General features: G+C 44.0%; 1 protein-coding gene and 1 pseudogene across 1 annotated transcript; both read right to left on the bottom strand.

Annotated features, from left to right (window-relative positions):
• Nucleotides 1-872: 872 nt before the first annotated feature.
• Nucleotides 873-3,212, bottom strand: LOC145946462 (glycoprotein-N-acetylgalactosamine 3-beta-galactosyltransferase 1-like). Its single transcript, XM_083056074.1, has 4 exons — nt 2,472-3,212; nt 2,080-2,381; nt 1,688-1,885; nt 873-962 (listed from the first exon to the last, which is right to left on the bottom strand). Exons 1-4 carry the CDS (start codon nt 2,965-2,967, stop codon nt 873-875), a joined length of 1,086 nt encoding a protein of 361 aa, XP_082912200.1. The 5' UTR covers nt 2,968-3,212.
• Nucleotides 3,213-18,700: 15,488 nt separating this feature from the next.
• On the bottom strand, nt 18,701-22,450 carry LOC145946460 (zinc finger BED domain-containing protein 4-like; annotated as a pseudogene).

Below are 22,450 nucleotides of genomic sequence, written 5' to 3'. Positions count from 1 at the left end.
AAGCAGTGGTATCAACGCAGAGTACTTGAGAGTATCGACACTGTTGCCAGTTTCGGAACATGCAACACGTCAAGTCTTAAGGCTTCTGCACATGGGACGCGGAAACGCTTACCGCGCGGCAAGAAGCGAAGCGGTAACCAATCAACGTATTGCTTGTTACCACGCGCAAGCGTTTCCGCGTCCCATGTGCAGAAGCCTTAAGACTTGACGTGTTGCATGTTCCGAAACTGGCAACAGTGTCGATACTCTCATGTCTCGTCCAACGCGGGCCAGCATATCACGTTAACAAAGGCACACTCAGTGATCAAAGAAATAAAATGAAAGAAAAGGAAAAGAAGTCGCCGCCGAGTAATAAAGAAAAGAGCACAAAGATTCAAGAAGTAAGTAGATTTTTATTTTATTAATTATATACGTCTAATAAAGCAGTGGTATCAACGCAGAGTACTCTTAACACAATTTTACGCACATATCGAAATATATTTGCATTTTTTATATGCTCTGATGTGTGCATAAATTTGTTAAAGCATTCCTGTATCGTGTTTACATACATGCATACATGCACGCGCGCACACACACACACACACACACACACACACACACACACACACAGGGTGCTTTCCAGCAACGACACAGTGCGACAGTGTATCATTCTATCTTCTTTCAATACCAGTGAACAACAATAAAACAAAGATAGAATGATACTCTGTGTCGCACTGTGTCGTTGCTGGAAAGCACCCTTATATTTCTATATATATATATATATATATATATATATATATAGAAGGAAATTATTAATTTCATTTTTACTTTTATTTTTTTAGCAGGACAACTTAATAAACGATGACTACAATGCAAATGTAGAGAATCAAATGTTAAGAATTGAACTGCAGCTCCAGCTCCTGCAGCTCCTGCTTCTCTTCGACCAGCTCAATCATCGCAGCCACCACAGCTTGCAGCGGTGGCTGATAAAGTCACTAATAATGGTGACAACCCCCCCAACCTCCCACAAGAAAATGTTGTATGTAAGTATAAAAATTAATTAATTTTAAAATATAAAAAAAATACATATATATATTGTATATATATTTATATATAAATTTTGTTACAGTAAAATATAAATAAAACTGCCCGTTGGTCACGGGCAGGAAGTCGGCGAGGTCGAGGACGTGGCCGCGGACGCGGACGCGGACGCAGTACGATATACATTCAAATGTAACATTTTTTAAAACTACATATTATACTATAAAATAATATATTTTATATATAATGATATATTATATAATAAATAAATGTATAAAATTATAAATTATATGATTATATATATATATATCTCTCTCTCTCTCTCTCTCTCTTTCTTTCTCTCAACTTTATTCTTTTTCTCTCTTTGTCATCCTCATTCCCTCTATTTCAAATGCATGTAAAGAAAAAACCGTTATTTCTTTAGAATCTACATTTTGCAATACTATACATATATATGATATGCGATACCATATATATATGTGATTTTCTTTCATAATCATTTTCATTTCTTGTTTCGCTACAATCCTATTACTTCTTCATAAGTATTGTCAATATGTTATTGTTAATATGGAATAAAGAAATGAATAAAAGCTAATAATATATAATTAATAAATAATGTAAAGAGAGAAATTTATAATATGCATTTTTGATAGCTGAAAGCATTAACTGTACAGTATAGTTTGTTTCCCGCTTTATAACTCGCCAATAAACAATTCAACACATTCGGCGTCATTCGATAATTTTCAGCAACTCTCAGCTGTCCCGGTTCCGAATATTTCGAATGCCATATTTCGTAATAAGCATCACTTGATATATCGCTTAAATGCGTGATGTTGAATTCCTCCTGCAGTGCAATTTTCCACACCTGGGATATATAATATGCTCGATTATTATTATTATTTATATCATTTATTTATCATATAATATTTATCTATTGTAATTTTTTTTATATTTAAACAAAAGTAATTTAAATTTAATTCTGATTGTGTAATAAATAAAATCGATACTGTTTGACAAAATAATATTTAAGAATCAAATGAACATAGCGTAAAGACTTACATTATCTTCGGGTATTTGCATCTTGGCGGGTATGTTACCAAATTTGCTTTCGCCGTCGAATACATGCAAGTGATACAGCAAATAATTTAGCATGTGCATTTTGTCAGGCTCACTGACACTGAAAGTCACGGATATCGGCGAGCAGCATTCCTTTTTCGTCGGATAGACAGCACGTGTAAAGTAGCTATCCGGTCTGATGATACCCCATAGAAGGTTTTGTAAAGAATAACCGTGGAAAGTACCTCTTAAGTACTGATCTCTGGTATCGGACGGATTTATGCCCAAGGACGACAGGTGCTTTCCTGTAAAATGAGAGAGAAAATCAATATTACGCATATATAGAGCATGTTTCAAATTGTTTTAAATTTAAATGAAAATATCACATTATTTACCAAGATAATAATCTTCCTTCTTCCAATACTTTCCACCCGCGATGCATTTTTCTGTAGTATTAAACATTTGCACTACTTTAGCCAATGCCCCTCTACTAAGAACGTATCCAGATTGAGCAACGTTATAAATTTGACCCCATAGAACTATGGGATGGCCTAGATAATAATCATCTCTGTGGTCTAATGGAACAATCATGTAACGCAGATTCTCCGGTATGACCATAGTATTGTCTCTTACAAAAATAATCCATTCCAATTTGTCCGTCGTTTTTTTCCAAATATAATTCATAGCTTCGCATAGCAATTGCCAGGAAGACACAATCTTTGTATCTATATTTACAATAGGTAATTCGGTGTCTTTCAAATGATGTGCAAAGAAATAAATATTGTTACAGCGTTTACCCCATGTAGCCTGGATTGACTTCCCCATTTTGAGTTTTTCTACAAAAACAATACTTGTAATAGATACTCGTTCTTTTAACCAGTTCCATTCCATGTTTTCAATCTCTCTTATACTTACTTTTTAGGGATCATATAAATATCTATCCAAATCAAGTTTGTGTAATTTCAAGTTTTGCGCTACCAACCAAGTGTAGTATGTAACGTTATTAAAATAGCCAGACGTCTTCTTCACTTTCTCCCAATGCCGTAAAACAATCTCTTCATGGTGAGGTGATTTACTCAGATAATATTCAGGCTGCCACAATGATTGATCTTCGCACGTCGAATCAATCACAAATATATTCCTTAACAGGTGATATAAACAAGTCATCTGTTTGCCTAACCTATAGCGCACTATAGCGCACTCTTGTACCAAAAGCTGGAACTGTACAAGAATCCCGCATGCGCACATTGGGGACTTGCGAACGTTGACGACGTGGACGTTTCTTAAAAGAAATTTTTCATATTGAAACTTTGCATCGTGATATCTTCGTTTATAATGAACGTAGAGCAAAAATAAAGACACTTTCCTTATTTAATTCGACCTCAATCTTTCGATTAAGACTAGTAAAAACTCAATCGCTTCAGCCGTTATTGACCATCCGAAATCTATGATTACCTCAACTGTCCGATTCGCGTAAAGATACACGGTGCCTCGCTTCTAAGGGGTCGGCTTCGCCCAAACTAGGCGCGAGACACTACCGTGTCTCTTGATTACGCGACCGTCGTCGACTAACAATCGCAACATCATAATCAAGTGTAATTGAGATAGTAATTTAAAGATTAGAACAAAGGTGCCCCCCCCCGTTACCTGGCAATGCGTCCCGCCGGAAGGCTGCGTCCGGCGAATATTAATCGGGCAGGGCAGCAGGCGCTGCGCGCCTATCTTTTATATACATAAATCCGGATTAATACCGCGGCCGTTAGACCGCGTCCGGCTTTCCGCACCGTACCGCACCGCACCGAACAACGGTTATTCCGCAACGACCGACGGCAGCCGAATCCATCCGGAACCTTCCGAATCGCGCCGAGTATGGCCCCGGGGCCGGATAAAAAGAGCAGGCCCGGAACGAAGAAGACATTTCGTCTGCGGATCCGATTCCGTCAAGAGCCAACACGGCGCCTTGGCAGAGACCATCCGAAGCGAATAACGAGCAAAACGAAAGGTCGGGAGTACCCAGCCTCCACTGGGAGTTCCCGTACTCTCTATATTGCAAGTCCTGTCAACCCGTCGGAGAGACAAGGGAATCGGACGTACCCAGCCTCCGCCTTGGAGAGAGCTTTCCCGAAAAAAGTGCTAATAATCACATAAATTGATAATGATAAATATTTTCGAAGTGCGCACCATCTAAATTTGTACAAAATTCTATTTTTTTACGAAAACTCGTAAAAACTTTTTTTAATATGTCATTTTTAATGTTATTGACGATCCTTTTAGAATAGAATTATGTACAAATTTAGATGGTGCGCACTTCAAAAATATTTATCATTAGTTTATGTGATTATTACTTTTTCATTACTTTTCATCAATAAAATAAACTGGTATACAAATATTTTATTTATATCCATTAAAGCTGCAGAATTTCCTCTTTTCAACACAATTTTTGTTTTCTCAATAACTGCATGCATTAAAAAATGACAGCTGATTAGTTTCAGCATTTTCCTATGGAACACCCTGTATATACATATACAGGGTGTCCCAAACCACGTGTACACCCCTTTTAAAATAAAAATAAATGGCTCCAACAATGAATTATTGGTACACTATGAACCATTGCAATATTTCGTAAATATGAGTTTGCCAGATTGTGCTGTTGTCATGCAACAACTCGCATTTGAACCTCTTCTCGACTCCACAAACAATTGACAAATCGCGTTAAGAACGGCCATGTGAGGCCACATTTTGTGAATTTTGGGTAACAAACTAAATTTTTTTGTAAGTTTTACGCATTTTTCATATTTTTGTTGTAATATCTATCATTATTTTCATTATTCTATAGTTTTGTACGTATATTTGGCTTTATAATTTTGTAAGCAATTTTTTCTATCCATTATTTTATCGTATTATTTTAAAAATTATGGTAAAAAAGATTGTATATTCTACAATGAACCATTTTGATGTAATAAACAATGAATCATGATTTTCATTGTTAACAGTTTATTTATTTTTTTTTAACTGACTAGTTGCTACAATAAATAATAATAAAAAAATCTGAAAAAAAGTCTGATTAAAAATAATAAGACGTTGCCGTCACGACGCGCATTTCTCCGGCCGAAATCGCGGGGCCAGGGGCAGAGCGGCCACGCCACGCGAAAGAGAATACGAGAACCATACCGATTTTCCCCGGAAAGACGGTGCGATAGCGTCGTTATTCTAAATTTTAATTCGCGTTTAATTTTAATTTTTTTATACGTACTGGGAACCTTACCGAGAGGACGTAAAATAATGACAACAGAGAGGTAGCGAGACCAAAAACACAGTCGACAACCTTGGCGGGACCTAAAAACAGTCCGGAGCAGCATTATTTACAAATTATGGAAATTCGGCCGACCCAAGGACGCGGCCGTTACAGCGCGGAACGCGCAAACCCTCGAGACCGGGCAGTGACGCACCCTGAAGGGGCGAGAAAGGCACCCCGAACCGACGAGGGCTGAAGTTATTGCACTGCAGTTCGGCGGAGCCAAAAACCGATCTCAGCCACGCCTCTGGATGTCACGAGGCCCAAGGACCGACGAGGCTAGCGAAAACGTAGCGTTATTAACGCCTACAATAATTATGGCGAAGTACCGTAAGGGCGCCGTCGCCCTAAGTACGGCCGTGCGTAAGCCGCGTGACAGCGACAAGCTGCTTGACACTGTAATTGGGTGGGCGTCCGCGCACCCCCTTTCGCGCCGAATTGAGTCTCGAAATCGACCCGGGGCAATAGATCCTTCACTCTCGTACTGCCTATTATAGACAAATTAAGCCCAATACTTAAAACTTTCGGCCTTTTTGAAGTTGTCTCTAAATTTCTTAGCTCACTTATTCAATCTTTAAACTCTTTTGCTATTGTACCTAACGTGCCACTTTCAAATGACGTTTTTTAAAGATAGCCTTCCATGTAATTCCTCTCTTAAGATCCTACAGTGGAATTGCCGCTTTCTTACCAATAAAATCGATAGCGTTTGTCCTCTATTTGAGGACTTCGACATCCTGGCCTTGTCTGAAATTTGGCTAAGAGACACCTCAATTATTAACATTAGAAATTTTACTGTTTTCCGGGCAGATTCGACAATAAACAAAAGTGGGGGTTTAGTATTGGCTATTCGTAGTAATATTCCTCACTCGTTTATAAAAGATACTATTTACATTGAAAACAAACTCGAAAGTATTAAATTGACAATACATTTTAAGAACTTTAACCTAACTATTGTCTCATTGTCAGTATATAGACACCCCTCAGCGTCTCTCTCTCTCCGCTTGAGTATGCCTATCTCTTCGATTATTGTAGAGCTTACTCGCATGCCGTATTGGGAGATTTTAATGCACATCACGTTAATTGGGGCTGCGAACACAGTGACAGAGAAGGTGAATCTTTATTAACCTCGTCTCTTGATTACTCTTTTACATGTATTAGCTCCGGCCTTCCGACCTTTATTTCAAGACCGGGACAATCTGTATCTGTTATAGATTTAACGTTTGTTTCTCCGGCTCTAATTAATTCGTGAGATTGGAAAGTTTTGGACGACTTGTACTTCAGTGACCACTTCCCAATTCAAATTTGCTTTAATGTAATTGTGCCTAAAAAGAGATTATTTTCTCATCGTATTAATCTTATTAAAAAAGAAAGGGAGATTTTTGTTAATATAATTTGAATTCAAGTTTAGTTACTTTTCAAAACTCCATCAATGAAGTCCTGTTGAAATGTATGAATCACTGATAAATCACTTGAAGAATCAGATTCCATTGCGAACTAAATCTAATAATAAAGGGGAAAAGAAAAGTTACGAGTGTGAAACTCCTGAAGCTTTCGATAAAAAAAATCGGAATAGAGAGTCGAAGCAAAATAAAAAAACTACATGTTCAGCTCCTTGGTGGAATATTACCTGCCAGGAGACAGTAGACTCGAAACGCAAATTACTTTCCACTTTTAAGAAGTCTCCTTCATATGAAAATTATATTGCATTTAAGAGAGATAAGAGACTATTTCTAGGCGCATTCTAAAAGCGGAAAAAAGAAAGGAATGGAGACTTTTTTGTCAGTTCCTCACACCTAAAACTATAATCTCCTATTTTTGGAGATTTGTAAAAAGATTTAAAAACCGTCACTTGGGAGCCCCGGCCCCTTCACTCGCAAACCATACGACTCCGGAGGAGATTTACAACACAGTAAATGCACTATGTCCTGCGTCCGCTTTACATTTGAAATATATCTCTCTTGAAGATCTTTCCTTAGAGAATAATTGTAACATGTTTGACTCCCCTTTCTCAATTAAAAAGCTAATTTCAGTTATTCGAAATGTAAAGTTACGTTCCTCTCCAGGTAAAGACCAGATTGACAATAGAATAGATTTCTCTGCTTCTAGTCGAGTATTTGCAACTAATTCTCGATATGTTTAATCAGATGTTAAATAGCGGGAGCTTCCCTCCCTCGTGGAAACAAAGTGTAGTTTTTCTCATACCTAAAAGTACTCAAGGTAAATTTAGACCGATTGCTCTTACTTCTTGCTTACAAAAAGTATTGGAAAAGATGGTACTGCTGCGACTAAACTGGTGGGTTGAATCGTCATCGATTCTCCCTGCCCATCAGTTCGGTTTCCGAAAGAGAAGGTCCTGCTCCGATAATCTGGGAATATTATCCACCGAGATATACAATACTTTTGCCTCTCAACAGGTCTTGCCCTGTCTTTTCCTAGATATAAAAGGGGCATTTGATAATGTAGTTCCGAATTTCCTCATCGAAGACTTAATTAAAATAGGTTTGCCGCAGAAAATCTGTTTCTTTATATATCACATAATAAGCCAAAGATCTCTGCAATTTATCTATAATGGAAGATCCCCTCTAACCCCCCCTACAGAATTATAGGCGAGAAAAATCCAGTAGTAGTTATTCCAACGAAAAATTAATTTTCGTTGGAATCGACGCACCGACATCCGCGTACGGCTCGAATAGCCTATCTATTACCGATTTATATTTGATATATCGAGCCTTTATATTCTTAGTATTTAATTCACGCCGGCTGAAAAAGGCGTTATTTACAAATAGTTATTTATCAAGGCAGAGAAAAATATAGAGTCGAAGGGTCTGAATAGCTCAGATGGTGAGAGCAGTCGCCCGGCAAGCGAAAGGTCTCGGATTCGATTCCCGATTCAGCGACTTTCGGATCTATATTTTTCTCGCCTATAATTCTGTAGGGGGGGTTAGAGGGGATCTTTGGAGTTAAAAATCTCGAATTGAGATTGTTCCGTAATAAAGTCTTGGCGGTGTACCAAGCAAAATGTGTGCCCCGTGCACAATTAGTTATTCCAACGAAAAATTAATTTTCGTTGGAATCGACGCACCGACATCCGCGTACAGCTCGAATAGCCTATCTATTACCGATTTATATTTGATATATATCGAGCCTTTATATTCTTAGTGTATAATTATTTTCATTGAACAATATATTATTTCTTCAGACTATAAAAATACCATCAAACTGATAGAGTTATATTAATAACTGCTAACTTCAACAAAATCATATAAATAAATATATATATTGACTATTTGATATTCCAACTATTGATCTAACCTTCATCTAACATTATTTCCATCGACAAAATATATTATTGCCTCAAAATATAAAAACCTTGAAACTGATATAGCCATATTCGTAATTGTTCAATCGACATCATGGCTTTACGCAACTTATTTACCTGCTTTGTTTGCGACAGTCGCTTTCAAGCGAGGCACATGCGTCGTATTGACAGAGATGATAATGCCGCGAAGAGAGATATTGCTATCTTTCGTCGTGATATGGCTGGCCGTCCAGCTTTAGAGGTAACTGGTCTCACCAGATTATGCGTAAACTGTAACCGTTAAATCCTTGAGGAGATTGATCTTTTGGAGCGAGATCCCACATGTATGAGAATCAATGTACTGTCACAAACTCGCAGTGCATCATGCTTGATTTGTAACCAAGAATACGACGTACAGAGGCTTTCCTTGCAAGCTCGAGTCAATATATTCATCACTTCAGACATTTACATTCCCATCAATGTTAGATCTTGTCAAAATCATTTAGATGGGAAAGGCTTTCTTTTAAGGTCGCTACATATTGGTTTGAGGTTTATCAATAGACCATACGTTATAAGAGGTCAAGAGCTGCAAATATTTATTCAAGAACCTCGGAAAAATGTGTTGACATCTTCACAGTATGAAGATGAAGATTTTGATGAAGAAGATTTCAAGGTCATGACTTCTTTAACGAAAGCGCAGTTTCGTGACCTTTTCTTATTTTGCGATCCAGTACCCAAACAAGGGGTTAATTCATACATTAAAAAGAAAGATCTTTTAACTTTTTTAACAAAAATGAGAAGGTATTTGTGATGACGTTTTAAAGATTATCTTCAATTATTCCAGTCGACAGTTAGTCAGTTCTGTGATCCAAAAAGTGAGACAGTCATTATTATCAAGATTTGTGCCTCAATATATCGGTTTCCAAGCTCTTACAAGGCAGGATTATATACAACAACATGTGACCGATTTCGCTAACACTTTATATAATGCGGAACCAAATATTCCCAAGGCTATCACATATGTCGATGGCACCTATGCATACATCGAAAAAAGCAGAAACTTTCGGATATTGAGAAAATCTTATTGTGTGCATAAAGGCCATCATTTAATAAAACCGGTATTGGTAATGGTACCAGACGACTATATCCTCGATATTCAAGGTCCCTACTTTTCTGATTCTGGAAATAATGATGCTGCATTGTTAAAACTAGATGGATTGTAGAAGCTCGAAACGGACATATTAAAAGCATTTTCCATTTTTTAGCTCAAGTAATCAGAATGCCGCATACTTCCCATGTTGGTGATTTCTATCGTATAGCTGGTGGTATTATAAATCGATATTATGAGCCTATACAGATGGAGGGTGCTGATGCAGAGTTAGCTTTAACATTACTAGCGAGGTCACAAGAGGTATATATAGTCCAGACACGAGTGGAAGCAGAAAATCTACAGCGTCGGAGAAGAGCTGAATGGATTCGTCTTGACCACAATCAACTTATAGATTTTCCTGAGCTTATTTTTGAATATTTACAATATCTAACATTGGGGATATATCAACTATTATTGGCTCCCTCATATATTCAAGATACATTGCTTAGAGAGGAAAACGTTTTTCAGGTAGACGTGCATGCGGTCGAGCCAGGTTTCATAAGATTTCGATTATATTCTCGTTTTAGAAATAAAACTATTCACCAACAATGGATCGCTTATATTACAGGAAATGACAATGACGATGAAGAAGAAAATCCGATTATGGGTTATTATTGCACGTGCAGAACAGGAGCGAGAACTTTAGGTATGTGTGCTCATATTGCTAGTATCTTGTGGTACCTTGGATTTGCAAGACATCAACAACAGGTCAAATATCCAAGAATATTACTATTATACCAAATACTTGACGCTGCTGAAAGGCCACTACCGCCGAATTTGAATAACCTACCCGAAATCAATAACTAACAAGAATAGTATAATATATCCTATACCAATAGTGAGGGGCAAGGGGACTCACCTTATAATCAAGAACCCCAAAGGGATCATATTCTCAAAACGTCCTCGTCGTTGATCCTGGTTAACGCCAATATTGAGAAAATAGATGGATAACTTATATGTCACTAGAGTGAAATATAAGAAATAATAATATTTTCAAATGAACGAAGTATCTGCTTGTAGCAAGAAAGAGGGTGAACTTTGACCTTTCCGCACTCAAGGACAAGCAATCTAAATGTGCGCGCACATAAACACGCACAGACACATACACACGCACTCACGCGCTTACAATATCATTTACACATATCCTTAACGTATTACGTATGTTGACGACTTTAGCGCTCTCTAGCTCAAAACTGGCCCATTATTTTGAGTTGCGCCTATTAGAACATTTCATCAGTAAGTCATGAACAGCAACATACTTCAATTTCAGGCAAATCGACTGACAAGGGGACACTACATTCAGTACATCGAGAATCTGGATGCCAATTTTTTTGGTGATTCTAGAGGCCAGAAAAAGATATACGTGTCTTTGCGTTTTGTCGAATGCTCCATAGTTTTCGAGTTTAATTTTTTCAAAAAAAAAAAAAAAAAATCGAAAAGTGCAGCAGCGATTTAAAAGTCGTCCCGTTAGTAAGTTCACCAACCAGCCCGAGGTGGGTCGGTGAGTAAGCAAATGTCTACCGAATCACCAAAAAAATTGGCATCCAGATTCTCGATGTACTGGATGTAGTGTCCCCTTGTTAGACTAGAGAGGGGGGCATGAAACAAAAAAAAATGATAAAATAAAACGAAAAACAAAACAAAAGAAAACCAAAAAAAAAAACTCTCCTGTTAGGTACCGCTCGGTTTAAGGCCAAGAGGGGTAGGGCGTGGGGCGCGTGTCCCGTCGTCGGCCATTCCGCTCCTGGGTAGGCGTCCGTCGCGCGCCTCTCTCGTCCTGCGAGGGTATCTCGTAGGACGATCCGCATCGGGGGCAAGTGCGTACGGTGACTCCGGCGCGCCCGCACCCGTAACAAAAGTCCGCCCTACGAGGACGAGGGCAGGCCGCATATCGGTGGCGGCCCCCACAGTTTCAGCAACCGAGGGGCAGCGCCTCGGTAATCGGCGGCGTCGCGGTGGTTCCCACTCTGTCTCTCGGTGTCGGGGTGCCCGTCTGCGTGGCCCGTTCCCTCGGTATCGGATGGTCGGTTTGGGCAGCCCTCTCGGTGCCCCCAGACGCTAGGCTGACCTGCTGTCCGACATGGTGCATCGGGGGAGCACTCGGATCTCTCCGGAGAGGATGGTTTGCGTCCTCGTTTCCCTGACGGAGGGGAACTCCCTGACGACCGCTCCACGGGTCGTCACCACCATACCTCGGATGGTCTCCTGGGCGTCGGCTGCATCCGTCCAAAATTCGGGGTAGCTCCCCTCGATGTACCGCACGAGGTGATCATACCGTCGGAGGAAGCGGTCCCACTCCGTCCTGGCGGCGTCGCCCATATCGAAAAGTAGCTAATCGGGATCAGGAATGTGATACGGTTTGAAGTCTTGTATATGTATTTTGCCTACGGCCGACCCGTCTAGACAAGTCAGCTCGTAGACTACGGAGGATAGTTTCTTGCCGATCCGGAAGGGACCCTCGAATTTAGGAGCCAATTTCGCCGCGAAGTGATGCGCGGCGGAGGACAGAACGTGTTGTCTTTTCAGTACGCGCTCTCCCGTACGGAAAACACGGGGCCGGCGCCGCCGATTGTAATGCGACGCTTGCCTCTGGTGTGCCCCCTCTAAATTCTCGGTAACCCACTCTTGCATCGTCTTTAGGCGGTTCATTCTATCTGACCAAGCCGCGGGGTCTGCTGCTTCGACCTGAGTCCTATCGTTACCTCGGTCTCGCAACCTTTCCCTCGGTACTAATTCCCGCCCTAGATTCAAAAAGGCCGGCAAAGTTCCTATCGAGGAATGTACGGCTGTGTTATATGCAAATCTCAAATCGGCAATATGTTTATCCCATTCCCTATGATCTTTATCTATAAACGCGACAATCATAGTCTTTACAATCCGATTCACCCTTTCTACGGGGTTCGCTTGAGGGTGATACGGGGGAACTGTCGTGTGAGTTATCTTATGTTCGTCGGCGAAATCCTTTATTACGCGATTCACAAACTCGATACCGTTATCAGTTAATAGAAATTTTGGAGTCCCCCATCGCGAAATTACTAGATCTTCGAGAGCCTCCCTAATTTTTGGTCCGTTCGCCGATCTAAGCGTCTTACACTCTATCCATTTGGTGAATAGATCTTGAATCACCAAGAGATACTGACATCCCGATTTGCTACGGGGTAACGGTCCCATAATATCCGCCGCGACTATCGTCCACGGCGCTTCCGGGATCCGTCTACCCATAAGTCCCGCAGGGTTGGCTTGCTCGACCTTAGTCCTTTGACACGTATCGCATCTCTTTATGTATTTGACTACGTCTCTAAACATTTGTGGCCAATAGTATGCTACTGCCAGACGCTGGTACGTTTTATCGATACCGAGGTGTCCTGATTGGGGAACATCGTGCGCTTCGTGTAACGCTTCCCCCCTCAACTCGCAAGGTAACACTAGTTTCCACCTATCCAAATCCTCCACGATCTCCGAAATAACCGGTTTCGATCTTAGGAAATACAATCGCTCGTCTAGAACCCTCCACTGATTATAGCGCTCCGGCTCTTCTACTACCTGTACGTACCTTCGCTTGTACCATTTATCCGTACTCTCGGTATCCGGGATATCGACTATTTCGGCCGGTGCGATCAACGTAGTATTAACTTCCCCCTCATGGCTTCGCGATAAGGCGTCCGGCACTTGGTGTAATACGCCTTTCCTATGCACGATCTGGTAGTCGTATTCTAGCAACTCGAGGCCCATCTCGATAGCCTGCCTGTGGGGTTTTTTAAATTATGGAGTCATCTCAGGCTACTGTGGTCGGTTACGACTGTAAACCGGTATCCCTCTAGATATGGTCTAAATTTCTTAATGGACCACACAACGGCTAGACACTCTTGCTCGGTAACGGAGTACCTTTTCTCGGGGTCTGCGAGAGCTCGACTCGCGAAGGCGATCACTCTCTCCCCCTCCCCAAAAGATTGCGTTAAAACAGTCCAACCCCCACCGAGCTGGCGTCCGTTTGTAGCACAAAAGGTTTTTCGAAATCTGGGCATCCTAAAACCGGAACCGTTGTGAGGTGTTCTTTAATGGATTGCACCGCGTTAGACTGTTCTATCCCCCACTCCCATCGCTTATTTTTCTTAAGTAGACGGGTCAACGGTTCCGTAATCGTGGCTAACTGGGGTATGAATCTGCGGTACCAAGAGGCCATTCCTAGGAAACGTGTTAGTTCGGGAGTAAGGATGTTTCTCGGTATCGGGAACTCTAAAACGGGTTGCGTCTTTTCCGGATCGACTGTGAGTCCTTCCCTCTGAACGATAAAGCCAAGGTACTTTACTTGGGATTTGCAGAACTCACACTTCTCCGGATTGATCGTCAAACCCGCAGCAGTTATTTTTGCTAAGACACGCTTCAGCCAAACTAAATGGTCCTCAAAAGTAGGAGTCGCGATTCCTATATCGTCCAAATATGCGAACGCGAATGGTTCCATCTCCGGTCCGATTAATTTATCCAACAATCTCTGAAACGTGGCCGGAGCTCCGGTGAGCCCATACGGCATCCGTGTGAATTGATAGCCCTTTACCCGGTACGCTGAACGCGGTGATTTCCCGACTTCTTTTCGCTAAAGGGATCTGAAAGTAGGCCTGACTGAGATCGAGGGTCGAAATGTAATGTGCCGCTCGAAGTTTATCCAAAATGCTATTCATGTTAGGCAGTGGGTATGCATCTTTTTTCGAAATATCGTTTACTTTCCTAAAATCTAGACAGAGTCGGTACGTTCCGTTAGACTTCTTCACCATCACCACTGGGTTCGACCATTCACTGAACGAAGACTCAATGATCCCCGCGCGTAACATCTTATCTACTTCTTCGCGTACGATTTCTTGTATTCGGGGAGAAACCACATAGCAACGTTGTTTAATAGGCCTATGAGATCCGGTGTCGTTACGATGTTCTGTAAGCGTCGTTACTCCCGGATTTTCGCTCGGTATCGGAACGGTCTCTTTCAAAAAATTTTCTAACTTCTCTCTTTGGGTGAAGGTGAGGTCGGGTAGTCCACTGCACGTATAATTGGTTCCCTCGGTAGAATCGAACTGGTAGCGGACGGTAGGGTGTCGCGAAAAGAACCACTCGTATCTTGCTAAATCCAACCCTATGCCGAACTTGCACAAAAAATCCATCCCGACAATACAGGAAACCGCCAGATCTTGTAGTAACCCTACCATAAGTTTATGCTCGACGTCACCTAACCGGAGAGGTACCTCGCAAATTTCTCCGATTCGCGCTATCTGGCCGTTGGCTGTCCTTATTTTTCCGTCTCGGTATCGCGATACGGGTATCTCGAGGAATCTGATTAACCGAATTCCCTCACTCCCGACGAGCGTTCTACTAGAACCGGAATCTACCAGGGCGGTCAACGGTTCTCCTCGTATGTGGATTTTAAAATACTGCAATGGCGGAAACTCGGTATCATCTAACGTAACGTACGACTGGATACCTGCCGAATTCACCTTTTTACGGGTCTTCTGCTCTGGAGCCGTTAGGACCCGATCTACCGACTCTCGCTCCCGTTTCCCGAACAGTTAGGACAGGTACGCAGCGTGTGCTGTTTCCTCCCACACCGATAACAGTGGAGATTTCGCGCCTGCCTACATTCTCGCGATCGGTGTCCCTTCTCCTCACAGTCCAGCACTTCATGTCTGCCAACCGGGTATTATTAGCGGCGGAAGTTGAGGGTTTAGGCTCGGACTTGGCGTCTGATATCACGTTAGCGGAGGGTTTCCCTCCCGTCTCGGTAGCCCCGCCTTTCTTTCCTGGTTGCTTCGGCACGGATATTCGTGCCGCGGTAATCGTCTTAGTATTTTTCGAGGACCGCGGTGTTGCGCGATAGGCAAGTTCCGGGAAGATAGAACGCGTCGCGACTGGTTGGTTGTCAAGGTCGTAGCATTCTGAGCAACCTGAGAAGCTAGCGTTTCCAACGAGCGAAAATCGTAAATCTCGGTACGGCGTACCGCAACGCGCAATCTCCGCAACATATTTCGATGAGCGTAGTTCAGTTGTTCGCTTAGATGCCATGTTGGGTCTAGGCGTTCGAATAAGGCCTGCATGCAGGTTATATAATCTACCACCGGCTCATCTTCCCCCTGTTTCCGGCGCATGATTTCATCCCTTAACATGAACTGAAAATTTGGACAACCGAAACGTGAACGCCATGCGGCCTCAAAGGCTCCCCAAGTATGCCAAAGATGTTGATTCAATCGGAACCAGTGAGCCGCGGTACCCGATAGAAAGAAGGGCAGACATTTAAAAATTTCCTCCTCGTCTAAGGGAATTAATTGGCGACCCTGCTCTATTTTAATGAGGAAAGCTTCCGCCTCCCCATCCCAGGCCCCGGAGAAGTTGAGGTTCCATTTCCTCATAATATTATACGCGTCCATTGCCGTATTTGTCCTACCGCGGAGTAGTCGTGGGTTCAGGGCCCTTCGCAGCTCTGGAGGTGTCGGGACCTCCACCCGTATCAGGGGTCGTCTCGGTATCTGCCTAGGCTCCCCTTCGACCGCCCCCTCTTCCTCTTTCGGTTCGACTTCGGAGGAATTATCGGATATTTCGGGGGTAGATACGTGTTCCTTCCCGGCCAAGTTCGCGGCCTCGAATCTAAGCAGTCTACTCCGGAGAGTGGGAAGAATCCCTTTTACTGACAATTCCCTAACCGCGAGTTCCTTCTTCAATTCGTCCACCTTAAGAGCGCATATCCATCCCAGGCTTTCTTTAGTAGTCATTATTGCGAAGTATTGCGAGAGAGAAAAAAAATATCGATAATCAACGTGTCTCTCTTGGTATTAAATCCAACACGGACGCTACCGGGCGACCAGAGATGGGACGAGTACGCTCTCAAAATTTTTCCGCCAGGCGAGATCGTAGAGTTCCGACTTCAAAATAAATACTACTTCCTTATTATGCGACCCTGCTAACCCAACGTGACTCAATATACATTCCCGAAGATTCCCGGCACGATCATCAAATTCCGTAACCGTGATGTCGATTATTCAGTTTTAAAATATAAGCAGGCAGCTCCTTGTTTCCGAGCGTTTTCTAAATATTACGGGAGTATCCTTGATGATTCATTCAAGGAATTTCGATAACTCACACTTCATATAGTACCCAAAAGAAATTATGATGCCTAACCATTCCAATGTATCCGATCAAGTCGGAATGCTCACGAAAACTGTACGCGCGGGGACATACCAACAAAAGAAATCTGGAGAAAAGAAAATATATAACACCCGAAAAAATCCTTCGATTCCACTTCGTTACTCTAAATATTTTATTACTAAAGATAGGATTTATATATTGTTCCAAACAGAAAATAGAAATGAAGATAGAGAGAGAAAAAAATAATCCTTTAATTGCCACGTCACCGTTAGGCGAATATCCTTATCGAAAATTTTATTCCTTATACTATACAATCTCCGACACCGCAACGACTTTACCCGAATATTCTATATAACACACCGAGTCGCAAGGAAAACGTATAAGGATACACAATATTGTTGTATGTAACCGATACGCGGTGTTTACCGTACCGCGCGCGAGCTTCAATGGAATGCGTGCTCGAGCCCGCGCAGCGGTTCTCCGCCGCGAGGGAGAAACGATGTATACGCGGTGGCCCTCCAAATTCGGGGTTTACCCGTCTCGGCAATAACCGTCTTACCGGAAATTTTTCCCCCGTCCCTGTATATACCCATTAAATAATTACAGGAGGGAAATACACACAACTACCACATAAAAAAAAAAGAAATGAGGAAACAATAAAGTAAACGAAAAATGTTCGGGAAATTTTTAACGGCTGTTTGGTAGCGATAGCCAACACCAAGAAATCCCCCATCTCTCTCCTAGTCTACGCCGCTTGAGCCAATTCTCAAATTTCTTAATTAACCAAGGTGAATAATAATTCCCCTTCGGGCCCCACGTTGGGCGCCAAATTTGCAACGGTTTTTTTTCTTTCTAGTGCCGCGCAACTTCGTCACTTTTCTCGGTATCTCTAAACACAAAAATCCGACAGGTTTCGTGGGCGCCAGGTACGGTCAGGCCGCACCACACAAAATAACACGATAATTAGCTCTACCCTAGTGACGGCCTAAGCTCGGTAACTCAGTTTCCTAATTGGCAGAGGGGCGGAGTTCTTAATTCGGGGAATCGTACTCGGAGCTTCGGAGAGAAGGAGAGTCATTAAATCAGCAACTCGAAATACTTAAAAATTTAGATAAATATATTTTGTATAATAGAATGGATTGAGGTGTCGTATTATTAATTTACGGCCTCGCTACTCGGTCAATCCTCAACACTCGAGGTCTCATAAGAACAGTCGTGATTCGATATCTATCACTACCGAGGGGAACATATCCCGTATTACATTTCAATCGAGGAGGCGAGGGGAGAAAGACATCTCCAAATTACAATACTCAAATACTCGACACGAGACAATCAGAAGGACGAAACGCGGTAACTAATTAGACTAACATTTATATACAAAATTCTGGACTGTCGACTCGATACGGCTCTCCACGGAAAGAGAGAGGCTGCGCAGTTCTTACGTTAATGGCGAATCTCGGTACGGGCCTCGCGTTTCGGACACTCCCGAGTGCTCGGTAACGAAAATAATTAACGGTAACATAGATAACAGTTTCACCCGTGTTATTAAAACGCGAGTCCCCGCCGAGTTCGCTCTTACCGAGATTTCGAAGTGGTGGTCTTACAATCTATTGCGGTCCGTCGGAGTCTCACGTGGTTCGCACGCCGCCGTCTCGTCGAACAGTGGCTCGACTCTTGGCCCGCGGTACGCCGGTAGCCGGTTCCTGTGGCGCTGCGCGCGCCGAGCCGATAATCGATCCTTGATCCTATTTCGACGCTAGTCGATCCTTACGGGCCTCGTTGTCCCGGTAAATTCGAAACCGCTCTCGGTACGTTTCGGAATGTTGGTGTGCATAATGTGGCTGCTCGCTGTACGTCCCGAATAACTGCTTCTCTCCTCTTCGGATGTTTTTCGACTTGCTGAGGGACCCGCCGAGAGGTGATCAGTCTCCGACGGTTCCGATTTCTTCGGGACGATGCCGGCGGCCCCATTGGAGTAGTCATCCCTGTCTCGAAATGTCGGTACCCTTTTATTTTCTCCTCCGCTTAGTTCCTTCCGCTATCCGAGGCTGTAAAACGTATTCGGCAGTAACGTGCCCTTGCTTATTTATTTCATTTATGTTACAATAAAGACCTTACGTGACCATGCGTTATCCGGCGTCCCCGAACGCACCGCTTCCACCCAGGTCGTCCATTCTCGCTGCAGATTCGCCATCCCACGATGGCTGTTCCCTTCGGTACATTTGGATCATCTCCGACCACTCACTTCAACTCGGTATTCAACAAGGAAATCGAAAATACGTAAATAACTAAAGGCGAGTCGACGAAAAGAGTCCGTTGCTCGCCGACCATAATTCGCTCTCTCTCGACCCTTCCTCGGCTGGGCCGTGCCGGCCCTGTGACGAGCGTAAAAACGTCACGTCACATAATGTACCAGAAATATCTTTAGTTGCTTGCTCAAAAGGTTCTAATATCATTGTTATTTGTCTAACCAATTGTACTTCTTTCTTTGTTAAAACTTTAAGATCCGAGTACTCATCATTTAATTGAATCAATTTAATACCATTATGATTATCAAGAATACTATTAATCATATGATATAACGTATTCCATCTTGTGTCGACCTACATTATAATACAGAAAACAAAGAAAAACGAATTAAATTTATCTATATATAATAAAATTTGTTAAATATATATATATATTATACATTTTAAATAAAATAAATTATTTACATATTGTATCAGTTTGCCAGGAACATTTTCTCTTTCCTCAGCTAATTTTTTATTTGCTTCTTTTAACATCCTAGTAGCTTTAGGACTGTGATGAAAACCCGTGAAGGACCTCCGAAACCCGTGGAGGACCTCCGACGGCCCATGTCCAAGTGGATGGTGTCCCCGTCCGACTGGGTCCCAACATCAAATACCTGGGACTTCTGCTGGACGGAACCTGGAGCTTCAGAGACCACTTCGATCATCTGGCAGTGAAGGTAGACAAGGTGGCGACGGCGTTGAGCCGTCTGCTACCAAATCTGGGAGGGCCGGATGATCGGGTGCGCCGCCTCTATGTGAACACGGTGAACTCCGTGGCGCTGTACGCAGCGCCAGTCTGGGCGGGCGCCGCGATGGCCATCAGGCACATTAAGGACACGCTAAGGCGTGTCCAGCGAAGGGTGGCCATCCGCGTAGTCCGCGGATATAGAACCGTGTCGCACGCGGCGGCCATAGCCCTGGCCGGCATGCCACCCATGGAGCTCGTCGCTGACATGTATGCTGGAGTTTACCGGCGGCAGCGCGAGCTCCGTGGGTGGGGAGTGCATATGACGGCTAGGGTTAAGGACACTTTGAGGCTCCAGGCCCAGGTATTCACCGAAGCATCCGTGCCCGGTGAACACCTGTGTCATGTGGAACGATGTCCCGCCGTGAGACCTATTCATCCATTCTTCCAGGCGACGACTGATGACAGGGAAATTCAACGAGTACCTGTCAACTGTGCCCCACACAAACTCGGGGCACAGGGTCGTCGGGGCCGTGAGACCGAAATTGGAAGAATGGATGAATAGGTCTCACGGCGGGACATCGTTCCACATGACACAGGTGTTCACCGGGCACGGATGCTTCGGTGAATACCTGTGCAAAATAGGAAGGGAACGCGCGGCGCAATGCCACCACTGCGATGAGGACCAAGACTCCGCGCAACATACTTTGGAATTCTGCCCAGCTTGGGCAGAAGAGCGCGGAGTCCTGGTCCAATGTATAGGGAATGATCTGCCAACGTGGTTGGGCAGATGCTGGAAGATGAGGGGAAATGGAAGGCGGTCTCCTCCTTCTGCTTCAAGGTTATGACGCAGAAGGAGGAGGCAGAGAGGGAGCGGGAGAGACGGGGGAGACGGGGTAGGCAAACGCTTACCCCCGAATCCCGCGAAGAAAGGGACGACCCCACCTGGGCGCCCCGGCGAGGAAGGGCCGAGAGGGCGCGAGAGAGAGACGGTGCCCGAGGTAGAGGGGGCGGCGGCGGGGGCGGCTCGCCGAGGCGGGGACGCGGAGGCGGACCCCCTCGTCGCCGGACGAGAGGACGCCCACCCGATGGGGTGGATTAGGAGGGAGGTCAGGCGGGGGACGCTGTGCCCCCCTCGCTCGAGGAAGAAAGAAGAGGAGGAGGCCCGTAAGGACGGAGTAGTTGAGCGAGGGGCGCCGTGCCCCTCTCGCCCAGCGAGTGAGGGAGGCCCATGAGGGCGGAGTAGTTCTGGTTGGAGGGCGGGGGCGGGTGTTGCCCGGCTGGCGGCCGCACGGCGAAAGCCCTGCGGCCGGGAGTCGGGCGGCGTCCGCCCTCGCTCCTGCCGAGTTCCTCCCCTAGGGGAGGGCCTCGGCGATGCCCCCGGGCCGATAGTCGAATCCCGTAAAGGGAGGGAACCGCGGCCCGGAGGCACGGGGGGATCATAGGGACTCAGATACCGAGTCCCATTGCACGTGATCCCCCCGGGAAGGGATGCGGCAGTGGCGGCCCTCTCACCGGTGCCCTAGAGCGCCGGTGGGAGGGCAACACTGCCTGCGGCGAGGGTTCCCCCCCTTCTGGGGGGAACTCCCGGGTGAAGAGCTCCCGGAGCGTCGGCCGAATCTCTCGTCCCTCTAGGGAGGGAGAGGGAGCCCCGCTCTGGGAGCGGGGGGTGGCGGCTCGAGCGGGAATACTCGAGCTGTGGCCCCGCCCCCAAAACTTTTTGGGAGGGCGCGACATGGGGGCGGTGTCCCCCTGCGCCGCAATCGGGATGGACCGCACGATGGTTTCGCGGGGGAGTGTATCTTCCTTTCGGGGAAGATGCTCTCCTGAGAAGGCTAGGCCTGGGGATGGCAAGAAGTAATGTTTCGGCAGTTCCTTGCCACCCCCGTAAGCGCCAGCGAAGGCACCCGCTGTGGTTTTAGTGAGGTAGGTCTTGGACCCCACCGCCGATCCACACGTGGGTCAGTGATGGGGGACAAGGAGTCCCACATAACCCTCATCCCCTACCCGGGGGGTGAGTGGTACCATGAGGTTTCCACAGCGCAAAAAAAAAAAAAAAAAAAAAAAAGACTGATGAAAAAATGTTATTAAACTTTTACATTTTGTAATAATTGATAGGACTTCATTGTTATTACTTTTTGTAATAGCATTTCGTAAAACAAGATTTAAACTGTGTGCAAAGCATGGAAAATGTTTTTTATTAAGTAACTCAACAGTCAATTTCATATTTGCTGCATTATCAGTCACGATATGGTTTACTTTATCAAAAATTTCCCATCCAGTTAAACAATTTTTGACTAGCTGACTTAAATTATATGCAGTTTCATCTTTTTCAATTAATACTACATCCAAAGCAGTAGAATGTAAGGCTTAAGATGAATCTGAAATTTCTTCAAAAAAGTGACAGGTAATACCCAAATAGCTTTCCTTTGCGTTAGATGTCCATCCATCCATTGTTAAGGAAACAGTATGGAACATATATACTTTTTCCAATAAACTTTTCAAATTTTTTCTTGCCATGTTATAACAT

The sequence above is a fragment of the Prenolepis imparis genome, unplaced genomic scaffold, assembly GCF_030444845.1.
Source record: "Prenolepis imparis isolate NDT839.2.m4 unplaced genomic scaffold, iyPreImpa1.0 SCAF_16, whole genome shotgun sequence".
NCBI lineage: Eukaryota > Metazoa > Arthropoda > Insecta > Hymenoptera > Formicidae > Prenolepis > Prenolepis imparis.
Note: the sequence above shows the minus strand (reverse complement) of the source record. Positions and strands in the feature narration are given on the sequence as shown.